General features: G+C 36.4%; 1 protein-coding gene across 1 annotated transcript; it reads left to right on the forward strand.

The window, feature by feature from the left end:
• The first annotated feature begins 52 nt into the window (after positions 1-52).
• LOC138314858 (ankyrin repeat domain-containing protein 6-like) lies at positions 53-9427 on the forward strand. The gene has a single exon (XM_069255445.1). The coding sequence runs from the start codon at positions 417-419 to the stop codon at positions 1707-1709; it is 1293 nt and encodes a 430-aa protein (XP_069111546.1). The 5' UTR covers positions 53-416; the 3' UTR covers positions 1710-9427.
• The last annotated feature ends 4411 nt before the right edge of the window (positions 9428-13838 follow it).

Here is a 13838-nt window from a genome sequence, read left to right on the forward strand (position 1 = left end):
TCGATATGACATATATCGATCCAGCCACTGTATGCGAACTGTGTGTATATGGCAAGAGTTGTTTTTCTTGCTGCGTGGGAAACACTGTGCGCCCTCTATCGGGAGAATGACCTATCAAGAATTATTATAATTTATGTGTCAGACTTGTATGTGCGTCAGTAATGCTGGCTTATGTAGTGGAAGACAAAAAAACATCATGTAATTTTCTCTTAGCAGCCGCCATAACAGATCGGGGAGAGGCGACAACTACGAAAGAACTCCAGCTTTCTTCCTTTATCATGACACGAGTCAAATACGGTGGTGAGCTGAGGAGGAAACGGTGAGCTATATTTCTGGTTCTGTTTACATCCTGTGTAGAAACCAGAGGGCATATAGATTCCCCATACACATACGCGCGCCTTAACAAAACAGGCCCAATGCTGCTCAGAACACAGATAGTCGGCGTCGAGTTTTACGACGCCGTGTTGAACAATGAGCTACAGTTATTGAAACGTTTAGTAACACAGCATAAGATAGACTTGAATGCAAAGTTTATAGAGGTGAGAAAGAAAAACCATGCAGATTTATGTCCCATTCATCTCGCTTCGTATCGAGGCTACACGTACATGTTACAGTATCTTATAGAATCTAAATGTGACGTGAACCAAACGACAACTACCTTACGAAGGACAGCCCTTCATTTCGCCGTCTTACGACACAAGATGGCGTGCATGTTGTTGTTGATTGCTGCAGGGGCACAATTGGACGCAAAGGACACGTTCAGCAATTCGCCATGTCACTATGCGGCAGACGATGGGTATTGTCAAATGTTGGACGTGTTGATACGAAGGGGCGTCAACGTTGACACTTTAGATATAACGTCCAAGACGCCATTGATGAAAGCAGTGAGAAATAATAAAACAGACGCAGTGCTTAGACTACTGAGAGCCCAGTGTAATATTAACATTACGGACAGAAATAGTGATATGGCCTTGCACTATGCTGCAAGGAATGGTTGTGCTGACGTCATCGATATTCTTATTTCCGCCGGAAGTTTAATAGATGTTCAAAATTATTGGGGACGAACACCCTTGATGGAAACGGTCTGTTATAACCACAAAGATGCAGTTGCTCGTCTGCTCAAAGCCAACTGTGATCTAAATAGGCGGGAATTCAAAACTGGTGACACTGCGTTGCATATTGCCATAAAACGGAATTACACTGAAGTTGTAGGACTTCTTCTCGCGGCTGGCAGTAGACATGATATATATAACCATCAAGGGGAAACGGCTGCTTATGACGCTGTTGTAAGCAACAAGGTCGAAATTATCCGACTTATGGTAGTCCATAATTGTGACCTAGAACAACCAGGCAAATACTTTTCTGATGGGGTGTATAAATCTCTTTTCCAGATAGCTGCAGAAAAGGGCCATTTTGATATCTGCCGTCTACTAGCTTCTTTTGGTTATGTTGACTTTAGAGCACGCGGGTATATTTACATGAATTACATCCCCCCGCGTCTCGTCACAGAACAGGAAGACGTCGTCCAATGGTTACGGCGTAAAATGCAGACTCCTACCTCTTTACAGCTTCTTTGCAGGAAGTGCATCCGCAAACGACTTGGACACAAAATAGTCCACACAGTCGAATGTTTACCAATACCAAGGGCTTTGAAAGAATTTGTGCTGATCAAAGATATGGATGAAGAAGAAGAAAAGAATCTTCGGTGATCGAACAATGTACAACAGCGAGTTCAATTGTCACGATTTCATTTCGAAGTTTTGATGAAATATTTAGAATTGATGTAATCAAGAAAAAGGCATAGTTTTTTACATAAAGTAATATTGTGGTTCATAAATATATAAAAATGTATTATTCATTTTTTCATACATTTCTGAATTGTGGCTACAGATAAGGTTATGCGAATTTTCAAACGTCCTCTTGCAATTGTTATTGGTCGTCTTGACCAATTTCCTACACCTTTGCTTTTGATGAAGATTAATTTTCAATGTTTACTTCGATGAAACTAACAGCATTTTCAGTTAAAATATTCAATCTTTTTTGTAACAAGTCATTAACTTAAGAAGTTACTTTATCAGCCCAGAGGACAAAAATGACGTTGACGTTTGTTACGTCACTTCTGATTGGCTGAAAAAACGGCGTAATAATTCTATAGGAAAAAGAGTCCCTGTGAATTTGAAATATTGAAGAGATGATATATGTTGTAGATCGAATTAAATAAGGTTTATTTGAATATGTCATTTTATGTTATACACGTATACACATCAAAATCTGAGTGTACTTCCATCTAAACCGATTCGAGGTTAATTTTCGCTTACTCAGATTTTTGTTGTTGTATGTCCCTAACATGAAATATACATTCAAGTTAATATATGTGCCATTTTATTATAACTGTAATTTTAGATAGCAGAATATACTAGATCATAAAATATATGCAATTACGGTGCATGCTTTTGAAAATCGTAAAAGAGTATAAAACTGAGTATAAAACTCTTATGTATTACATTTGATCTGCACAGCATTTGCAATTTCCATAATATTTTTAACTAAAGGTTAGGGTCTTTTCTGCGTTATAGAATAACACAAAAAAATGCAAAATAAGATTTTTGGCCCAAAATAGCAATTATTGTATGTCCTACTAATTTGCTTTAAACTTAAATCAACTATTTCGTATAACAATTGCAGAATTAGTCATTTTAATATTGTTCGGTCTAGCAATATCCAATATATGAAACGGAGTTTAGTCGGATATTTTCATCTAACCTTGACTGGATAAGAATTCTCGATACATGGGAATGACAGAAATTTGGCATCATTTTAAATTGTTTTTATGTAACAGAGACCAGACAAAATAACACAAAATTACGTGGCCGTGTTACTTCACAAACAGAAAATAATATCCACACAAGACGTCCATCTAAACCGTTCGAATTTTGATGCTTTCCTATCGTCTAAAATTGATATATAGGCAATGATTAGCCTAGTAAGGGTGGTAGAACAGAGTCATTCGGACTAACATACTTCGTTTTTATTATCATTAAAGCTTCGAAAAGTTGTCGTGATATTTACATATTTGTGATGAATTTCAACATTTGTTATTTTTCTGTACTGTTCCTATAAATATGAATTGTTGGTGCGTTAAGTGTATGGTGAACATTCCACTTAGAAATCAGTTGATTGTGAATATTTCACACATAGCGATTGATTCACGATGTTACGGATTAAATTTGCGACATATATAGGTACCGTTTTACGGTATTGTCTATTCCATGCATGTCACTTAAATCGCTAGGCTCAGATATCAGTTACCTCGTGATCAATTTTGCTTTAAACGCGTATATATATGTGCATTTGATCACTGTACAGGTTTACGACGCGCAAAAAAATACTAAAATCAGTATTTTTAGTATTTTTTTTGCGCGTCGTAAACCTGTGATCACTGTGTGTGAACTGTTTATGATTTTTGTTAATGTAACACACAAATTGGTTAGTGGTTGAAATAATTTAAGTGTTAAATATTTTATTTCTTCTAAATAAATTGTTTAGTTGTTAATGTTAAATACTTGTACAGTGTGAATGTTTTGTTACGACTGTGTTGGAAATGTGATTGAACTTCATTCATTTCTTTTTAAGAAGTATATATATGTTTCCCTACCATGACATTAGGTCATGCTGTGAAATACATACATTTATGAGTATTTTATTAAGAACGCCAGTACTTTATCCGCATAGAAGTACGGTGAGTAATTCTAATTGTATGTTTCGATGGTCCTGGTTTTGTGTGTAGTTTTTTAAGCGGAGCAACGATCCGGTCTATACTTCCATGATTAGTTTAGGTATGATATTTTACTCTCAATAGAACTATGGGACATAATAAAACCAATCATTTTGCATAGTTTCAAATTGACTATATAATGTATGCATATTCTGTAATGAAACCGTTCCCTAACGAAATTAGCCAAAGAGTTTACCCTTTTGATAGCCACTGAATTTCCATTTTGATGTTTCGTTTCAATGGATATAAAAAGGTAAAACATGAATAAAGAATCGCACATAAAGCACGAAATTCTTTCCTTTGAGAAAACTTATTCACTTCCCGATTTCACCATTTACAACATTTCTAACCTAAATTTCTCCCGAGGTTTGTTTCAGATATCCCTGCACTACTTTCTTAGATCTCTTTCCCAAGTAGCTTAAATCTCTCCCTATCCTTGTTTAGATTTCTCCCTACGTTGGCTAACTTCCCTTCCTTCCCTAGCTCGGCTCTCCCTAAGTATATAGCTAGCACAGATTCCACCATACACTAGCTAACATCTCTCCCTACACTAAATCAGATCTCTCCCTACACTAGCTAAGACCTTTCCCTACACTAGCTCAGATCTCTCCCTACACTAGCTCAGATCTCTCCCTACACTAGCTCAGATCTCTCCCTACACTAGCTCAGATCTCTCCCTACACTAGCTCAGATCTCTCCCTACACTAGCTCAGATCTCTCCCTACACTAGCTCAGATCTCTCCCTACACTAGCTCAGATCTCTCCCTACATTAGCTCAGATCTCTCCCTACACTAGTTCAGATCTCTCCCTACACTAGCTCAGATCTCTCCCTACACTAGCTCAGATCTTTCCCTACACTAGCTCAGATCTCTCCCTACACTAGTTCAGATCTCCCCCTACACTAGCTCAAATCTCTCCCTACACTAGCTCAGATGTCTCCCTACACTAGATCAGATCTCTCCCTACACTAGCTAAGACCTCTCCCTACACTAGTTCAGATCCCTCCCTACACTAGCTCAGATCTCTCCCTACACTAGCTCAGATCTCTCCCACCACTAGCTCAGATCTTTCCCTACACTAGCTCAGATCTTTCCCTACACTAGCTCAGATCTCTCCCTATACCAGCTCAGATCTCTCCCTATACCAGCTCAGATCTCTCCCTACACTAGCTCAGATCTCTCCCACCACTAGCTCAGATCTTTCCCTACACTAGCTCAGATCTTTCCCTACACTAGCTCAGATCTCTCCCTACACTAGTTCAGATCTCCCCCTACACTAGCTCAGATCTCTCCCTACACTAGCTCAGATGTCTCCCTACACTAGATCAGATCTCTCCCTACACTAGCTAAGACCTCTCCTAACACTAGTTCAGATCCCTCCCTATACTAGCTCAGATCTCTCCCACCACTAGCTCAGATCTCTCCCTACACTAGCTCAGATCTTTCCCTACACTAGCTCAGATGTTTCCCTACACTAGCTCAGATCCCTCCCTACACTAGTTCAGATCTCCCCCTACACTAGCTCAGATCTCTCCCTACACTAGCTCAGATCATTCCCTACACTAGCTCAGATCTCTCCCTACACTAGCTCAGATCTCTCCCTACACTAGCTCAGATCTCTCCCACCACTAGCTCAGATCTCTCCCTACACTAGCTCAGATCTCTCCCTACACTAGTTCAGATCTCCCCCTACACTAGCTCAGATCTCCCCCTACACTAGCTCAGATTTCTCCCTACACTAGCTCAGATCTCTCCCTACACTAGCTCAGATCTCTCCCTACACTAGCTCAGATCTCTCCCTACACTAGTTCAGATCTCTCCCTACACTAGCTCAGATCACTCCCAACACAAGCTCAGATCTCTCCCTACACTAGCTCAGATCTCTCCCTACACAAGTTCAGATATCTCCCTACACTAGCTCAGATCACTCCCTACACAAGCTCAGATCTCTCCCTACACTAGCTCAGATCTCTCCTTAGACAAGCTCAGCTAGATATCTCCCTACACTAGTACAGATCACTCACTAATAACACTACTGTACCTTACATCTCAGTTATTATTCATATGATGGTATAGTTTTTGCTCTGGCGGCAGTGGAGCATTTGAGATAAGATGATAAAGTTTAGCTGCCATACCAGGTTTCAAACCCGGGGCCTCTGTAAATCTATCAACAAGATAAGTATTATGTTAGATAAAGCATATATATATATATATATTAATGTATAAGGTTGTCTTTAGGTCTAAACAGACTATTAAAGCGGCAGATCCCTATTAGTTAAACAGGAAGCATCGTCATGTGTACACAGGCTTTTGATATATTTAGACACATTTGTGTAATGATGGGTCCAGTATTACACGTATATGGGTCTGTATAACTATATAATCAAATCAATAACCTGTGATGTATGGATGAATAAAAGGAAGTGTGAGTGTTTTGTTGTTAGTATCGGCTATGATCGTTTCATCTGTCCACTGTCCAAGAGTTTGGCGTGACCCTATGTTAGTAATGAGTCAGTATATGGGCGGATTTTAAATTTATACTTGGGTTTTAAAGGATAATATAACGTTTTCATGTTAACTATTTATAGGGTCACGATTTCAAATTCCTCCCAAACCTCCTGATCTTATGCCTGTGGATTGATTTAACCAACCCCCCTCACACACACACACACACACACACACACACACACACACAGAGATACTTATATACTTGCTGACTTCGAGAAGAAATCTAGAATTATAGATTATTAGTATTTATTTAATATTTACTGTAATTGGAAGTTTGGAATGCCGTTTTAGGTAATATCCAGTCGTTTCTACATTTAAATCAATTACATGACTTTCCACTCTAAATAATCATACTTTGAAAGATGCTCCACCGCCGACGAATGGTATTTTATCTCTGTCAAAAACATTTTAAGCAGACAGACAAATTGGTATTTTTCTTCAGTTACAAAAGTTACTTATTTTACACCATTACCACAATTCAAATGTTGGAGGTTTTTTTTATTTTAATTCAAAATAAGAAAAATATTAAAATAATTTATTTCGTCCCGAAAAAAAATTCATGGCACTATATGGAATTAAGTATTGATTGTGCATGCACCAAAAACAAAATAAATGATTTTTTATGCATTTTTGTATTAATTAAACACATATAAACACGATTGTACATCAGTTCTTGTTCAAATGATTGGTATTGTTTATGCTCTATCAGCGGCGGAGCATCTTTAATTAACCGGGGGCCTTCTTGTAGAAATCAAAAAGATTTGAACTGCTGTGGAAGATAACCTAAATCATATATAGTTTAAGTAGTATATTTATTTAATCCAGTTTAGAAGATGTCGGACTTTCATCATATTTAATATATATCCATCTAGCTGATGTTTTTCAATTCGTCTTGAGATGTAACAAACGTTTTTCGAAACTTACATATTTTTAAGTAAATGCTTTATTTGTACGCTTTTTGTGCGGCCTTTAGTCAGCCATATTAATACTTATGGTTGTGTTACCTGTACATCTATTCCTTCTCTAAAACACCTTCTATATTGTTAACCAACTTTTTTCGCGTGCATTTTACCACAGGAACCTGGCTAGAATTTCTAACCAATAGTATGTGTACATGAATTATAGATACTATAATATATACTGTTGGTAAGAAATTCGTGCCAGGTTCCAGTGCAAGTTTACTGTCGCAAATTTCGCTATCAACGGAAATTGACAAAAGTCCCTCATCGCCAATAAGTCTTTCCCAAACATTTAAAGATTATTTAATAAAGATTTCATTCAGGGAAAGGTAATCTCGACGAAGTTGTTTTGATACGGAAATCGGGGAAATTTACTGGTGACGAAAGATTATTGGTTTACCTATTACATAAGGCAAGTCGTTTAATCCATTTAATTCGTAATTAGATTTCCGCTTGAAGCAAAACTATGTCGATTTATTGAAAAAACATATTTATCTCTAATGATCAAATATATTTCTTTTTTCTTTTTGGATTATATTTGTATCTAATTAAAAAAATATATATGTATCTTTTATTAAAGATATTAATTGAATCCTTGATTCATTTTGATATAATTAATTTTCTCTTTGTTTCTGGCTTTCTGATTGGCCTATTCATTTTTTCATTCCACGATGAAAAAAAAATCCGAGAATGGCGCGGAAACCCGACGTTATCGTGACGTCACAATAGAAACATTGACGTTGCGTGTTGATTTGGAAAAAATAATCCCTTGGAAAAAAAATCAATGGAATCGTACGTATAAACGTATTTCATTTTATAAACTAGCCTGGAAAATTAATTATAAGCATTGAAGTCACTATTTTTTAATTTCATCGCGGTATGAAATAAATTTTATTTGCAAACTGTGTGAATCCGGTATTTCATTTTATAATGTAGCCTGGAAAATTTATTATAAGCATTGAAGTCACTATTTTTTAATTTTATCGGGGTATGAAAGAAATGTGTTTGCAAACTGTGTGAATCCGCGTACTTCATTGCTTAAAGATGCTCCACCGCTGACAAATGGTATTTTTTCACTATCAAAAACAGGATCAGACGATTTGATATTTTTCTTCACTTACAAAAGTTACTTACACCATTACCACCATTGGAAAGTTTGAGCTTCTAATTTTACTGCAAGATAAATATATTTGAAATAATTAATTGCATCCCGAAAAAATTCCGTGGCACTATGTTCTATATAGAATGAAGTTCTGACTGCGCTTGCACCAAAAGCAAAATGAATTATTTTATATTATTTTTTGTGTTAATTATACATATATATACACGATTAAACACCAATTGTTGTTCAATTGATGAGTATCATTTATGGTCTGTCAGCGATGGAGCATCTTTAAATACTAGAAATATACAGGTCCTTAATTTAGATGGCTTTAGTTGCTGTTTCATATTACTTATATTGGTATCTGAATTTCGATAGTGATCTGAATTTCCACACACAGGAATATATGTAGTTGATAAAACCTATCGTTTTTCACATGTATACTTACTGTTCCATATGCGTAAGATCTGTCAGAGTTACTTCCCTTTCTTGTGATAGGCTAACGGATGGAAGCTTGGTAAGATGTTAATGTTAGCTTTGTTTCTGTCTCAAAATGAAATGATTTTGAAGGTGGGACAACTGTAGTCAATAAATGTATCTGTGGCTGTTCTGAAAGGTAATGTAAATGATCTGATAATTAAATCTACTTCATCATAAGAATATTTATATATTTGATTAATAATTAATCAAATACGTGTGTCCACATCTTCTATGCATCATGAATTTGGATCCCAGATATGAGCTAATTATTCCTGTCGTGGTTATAGAGATGAAACATGATTTATTATTACGACTGATTTTTGTTTGTCAGAGTTATCTGTTCTTGTAAGCAGGTTTTGGTTATTACGTCATTTGATTGTGAGGTTAGCCTCATTAAGAAATTGCGAAAACGAAGTTGTTTTCTCGCACAAAGTAATGACGTAACGATTACCTGCTCACAATGCTAGATATCTCAGTATAATAAGAACTCAATCGAAATATCAACGTAGAAAGTGTTGTTTTGATTAAATTGATACGTATTCATGTATAAAAATACGATGATATTGTTTTAAGCAATTTCGAAGTAAAATCTAACGACATTTTATTGTTTTAAATTGTTTTGTCGTTCTTACTTTACTTTTTCGCTTTGCATGCGTGTTAGTAAATTATTATCTGGTACCACAACAACCAAACAAGACAGTTTTAAATCGTAAAGGCAAACTGTACATCATATTTAGCTCATATAACCAGAAAAACCCTCGTGAATTGGCCTGAATGACCATTGAGACTTTTCAACTGTCGCTGGTATATATATACCACCCGTTCGATTGACTAAATGTGGTTTAATTAGGTCTAACATTCTTTCGTGAAAGACGATGGGACAATTTTTAATAATAAAACATGAATAAGTAATACAAGTATATGAAAATAATGAAATGAATTCGGTTCATATTTCGTGAACAATAAAATGATAATTCCTTCTAGAGCTGAGAGACGTAAAATTACTAGTATGACAAATAAAACTAATTCGGTTCATATTTCGTTAACAGTGCTCTTGCAAATATGAGAGTAAAATCTAGCTTTCTTTGAATACCAGATTACGAAAGTTTGTTATTTTTAGCAAAGTATAGTTACGGTAATAAAATGCATTCCGACTTGGCTACGAAAGACAATTCCATATATTGAGAGATGATGGCGCGATTCCTGTACAACGCGCAATCAAATAGACGTATTCTCATTTTATCAGCATGAAATCTGCTATACACAATGACATAATGTCCTAGTATACATGTATATAATAGTATGATGGTCTCACAATCTGGTATACATTTTTATACATTGAAACAAGCTAAGACCATGAATGTAGTTTGTAAAGTGTCAATACATTTATCATGATTCATCTGCAGGTTATCTTGTAAAAAACATCCATCTTTTCCTCAACAATGAACAGCTTTTCTTTTAGAAAAGAGAGAGATACATGTTCAGTAAGGTAGGGATTGAGAGTTAAGGAAGGAGGGTAGGAGTCGGGAGATCACTTTGCAATAAAAGTAAGGTTACGACACCAAACATATGCAAGATTTCCTGCGAGATAACTGAAAACGGTGGATAGTCAACTTACGCGCGGTATTTAGGACGAAGGCGGGAAACATAACACGACCCGCGTTATGAAAATAAACATTTTATTTATTTTAATCAAATCGTTCAGAAGGTGATGATAAATATAGTATTAACGGTAACTTAATCATTCTTAAGACTCTATGAAATTATCGATCTTGTTTTACATTCCCATTTTAAAAATTAAAAGTCGTTTCGGAAAGGTAGTGGGCCTTTAAAAACAACAATAATATACGAAAATTAGTATTAATTGCCTAAAAGGATGTTACCACACCAACCAAATGTAGGAATCCCTGTGTAAACTATGTAATAGTGAAGATACATGTCGCTGTTTTGCCGTCTGGGGCAGTGATAATTTATTTAAGTTAAATTGTTAAGAATGTGATGGTAAATGTTATATTAACGGTAAGTAAATAACTTTTGTGACTATGAAATTATAATTTTCGTTTTTACATTCCCGTCTTAAAGATTAAAAGCGGTTTCAGAAAGGTAGTGGCCTTTTAATAGATATTGAGAATTGGTCAAAGCAGAGATACATAGAGGCCACCTGGATAACTTCTTTTCCTAACTTCCTAAATACATGTAAACAAAATTCTCTTGACGACACGTACAATGTTCTTGTACATGGAGTGCGTTATCCTTGTTTTTCTCAAAATGTCTCTCGGGCGAGAACTTTGGAATTAATTATTTTATTAATCTACTGCTGAAACTTCAGATATGCTTCAGTCACTCATAATACAAGAGACAAGAGATCCCAGAGGGATCTTGGCGCCCACCAAAGAATGATCTATGTCTGACAATGGAAAGATGGATCTTTTCTCTACTTTTTAAACTTTTTCAAACATATACTACACATAAAATTTGAGACAGATCGCTTCAGTACTTTCTGAGAAATAGCAGTAACAAACTTCAACTATCAAAATCCAAGATGGTTCCTTGGCGGTCATCTTGTTGATGATCGGTCTCAAATCGCAATATGCACATCTAGGGCCCTAGGGGAACTAGTCCGCTAAACCTGCCTATATTATTAGGCTTTTTTAATTTTTTTTTTGCCTAATATATAGACTATATATTAGGCAAAAAAAACTAATAATATAGGCAGGTTAAGCGGACTATAGGGGAACCTACATGTGAAATTTGAGAATGATCCATTCAATACTTTCTGAGAAATAGCGATAACAAACTTTAAATATCAAAATCCAAGATTTTGGAAAATCAAAAATCCTGGCGGCCATCTTGTTGACTGGTCGGTCCCAAAACACAATATGCACAACTAGGTCCCTAGGGGAACCTATATATGAAATTTGAGACAGATCCCTTTAGTACTTTCTGAGAAATTGCGATAACAAACTTTAATTATCAAAATCCAAGATGGCTGACTGGCGGCCATCTTGTTGACTGATCAGTCCCAAAAGGCATTATGCACAACCAGGTTCCTAGGGGAATTCGAACCTACATACGAAATTTGACGCAGATCCCTTTAGTACTTTCTGAGAAATAGCGATAACAAACTTTAAATATCAAAATCAAAGATGGCTGCCTGGCGACCACCTTGTTCATCGATCGGTCCCAAAACACAATATGCACGACTAGGTCCCTAGGAGAACCTACATATGAAATTTGAGACAGATCCCTTCAGTACTTTCTGAGAAATAGCGATAACAAACTTTAGATATCAAATATGGCTGCCTGGCGGCCATCTTGTTCATCGATCGGTCCCAAAACGCAATATGCACAACAAGGGCCCTAGGGGAACATACATATGAAATTTGAGAAAGATCCCTTCAGCATTTTCTGAGAAATAGTGATAGCAAACTTTAACTATCAAAATCCAAGATGGCCGCTTGGCAGCCACCTTGTTGACCGATCAGTCCCAAAATGCAATATGCATAACTAGGTCACTAGCGGAACCTACATATGAAATTTGAGACAGATCCCTTCAGTACTTTCTGAGAAATAGCGATAACAAACTTTAACTATCAAAATCCAAGATGGCTGCCTGGCGGCCATCTTGTTGACCGATCGGTCCCAAAATGCAATATGCACAACTAGGGCCCTAGGGGAACCTACATATGAATTTTGAGACAGATCCCTTCAGTACTTTCTGAGAAATAGCGATAACAAGAATTGTTAACGGACGGACGGAAGGACGGACCACGGACCACGGACAAAAAGCGAGAAAGCTGAGAAATAGTGATAACAAACTTTAAATATCAAAATCCAAGATGGCCGCCTGGCAGCCATCTTGTTGACCGATCAGTCCCAAAACACAATATGCATAACTAATTCCCTAGGGGAACCTGCATATGGAATTTGAGACAGATCCCTTCAGTACTTTCTGAGAAATAGCGATAACAAACTTTAACTATCAAAATCCAAGATGGCTGCCTGGCGGCCATTTTGTTGACCGATCGGTCCCAAAACGCAATATGCACAACTAGGTCCCTAGGGGAACCTACATATGAAATTTGAGACAGATCCCTTCAGTACTTTCTGAGAAATAGCGATAACAAACTTTAACTATCAAAATCCAAGATGGCTGCCTGGCGGCCATCTTGTTGACCGATCGGTCCCAAAATGCAATATGCACAACTAGGGCCCTAGGGGAACCTTCATATGAATTTTGAGACAGATCCCTTCAGTACTTTCTGAGAAATAGCGATAACAAGAATTGTTAACGGACGGAAGGACGGACCACGGACCACGGACAAAAAGCGATTTGAATAGCCCACCATCATAATGACAAGAGAAAATTAAAATAAAGCAATTTTCGGCCTTGACCTTAATTTTGATTAGACCTTGCTCCATTCATTAACATACAGATTAGGTTGATGATCCTGTTATGCAGTCCCTATCACTTTGCGGTCGTTTATGGGAGACATTTATGGTAATATAATGTAAATCCATTAACAGTACTTACCTGTAAATGATAGGATTTATAAGTATATAACATCTCATTTTTCACAAAACTATGGAGATCAGTGATACCAGCTGTGCTAAAAAATGTTCTGTGTAGTTTATATATAGCTAGGGATTCTGGTGAAAGATATTGGCCACACTACTAGTATTCAGCTTACATCAATACATACAATAAGATAATCTGTGGAATTTCAACAGTATCAATTAAAATAGTTAACAATAACAGAATTTGTTAAATAGGTTTTGTTTTATTTTTCAGAAGGAATGTATATGACAATAGTTTTATGTCATATTTTGCTTTCTGGTCCTTTAACAGATATAACCTCACTGAATAATGTCCCTTTAGGTGAATCTATACAATTGATGTTTAAAAGAAAAACTAATATGTTTTAAGACAAAAAATATAATCAAAATTATTCAGAATTACTCTGCTTTATCTGCTCTATTCAAAGATACTAAACGAAATTTCTGGCCTGTAGGT

This window comes from Argopecten irradians, chromosome 2 (assembly GCF_041381155.1).
Source record: "Argopecten irradians isolate NY chromosome 2, Ai_NY, whole genome shotgun sequence".
Taxonomy (NCBI): Eukaryota; Metazoa; Mollusca; class Bivalvia; order Pectinida; family Pectinidae; genus Argopecten; species Argopecten irradians.

Bases quoted from the DNA above. Each gene is read 5' to 3' on its own strand.
- LOC138314858 (XM_069255445.1), top strand. From the start codon at position 417: ATGCTGCTCAGAACACAGATAGTCGGCGTCGAGTTTTACGACGCCGTG.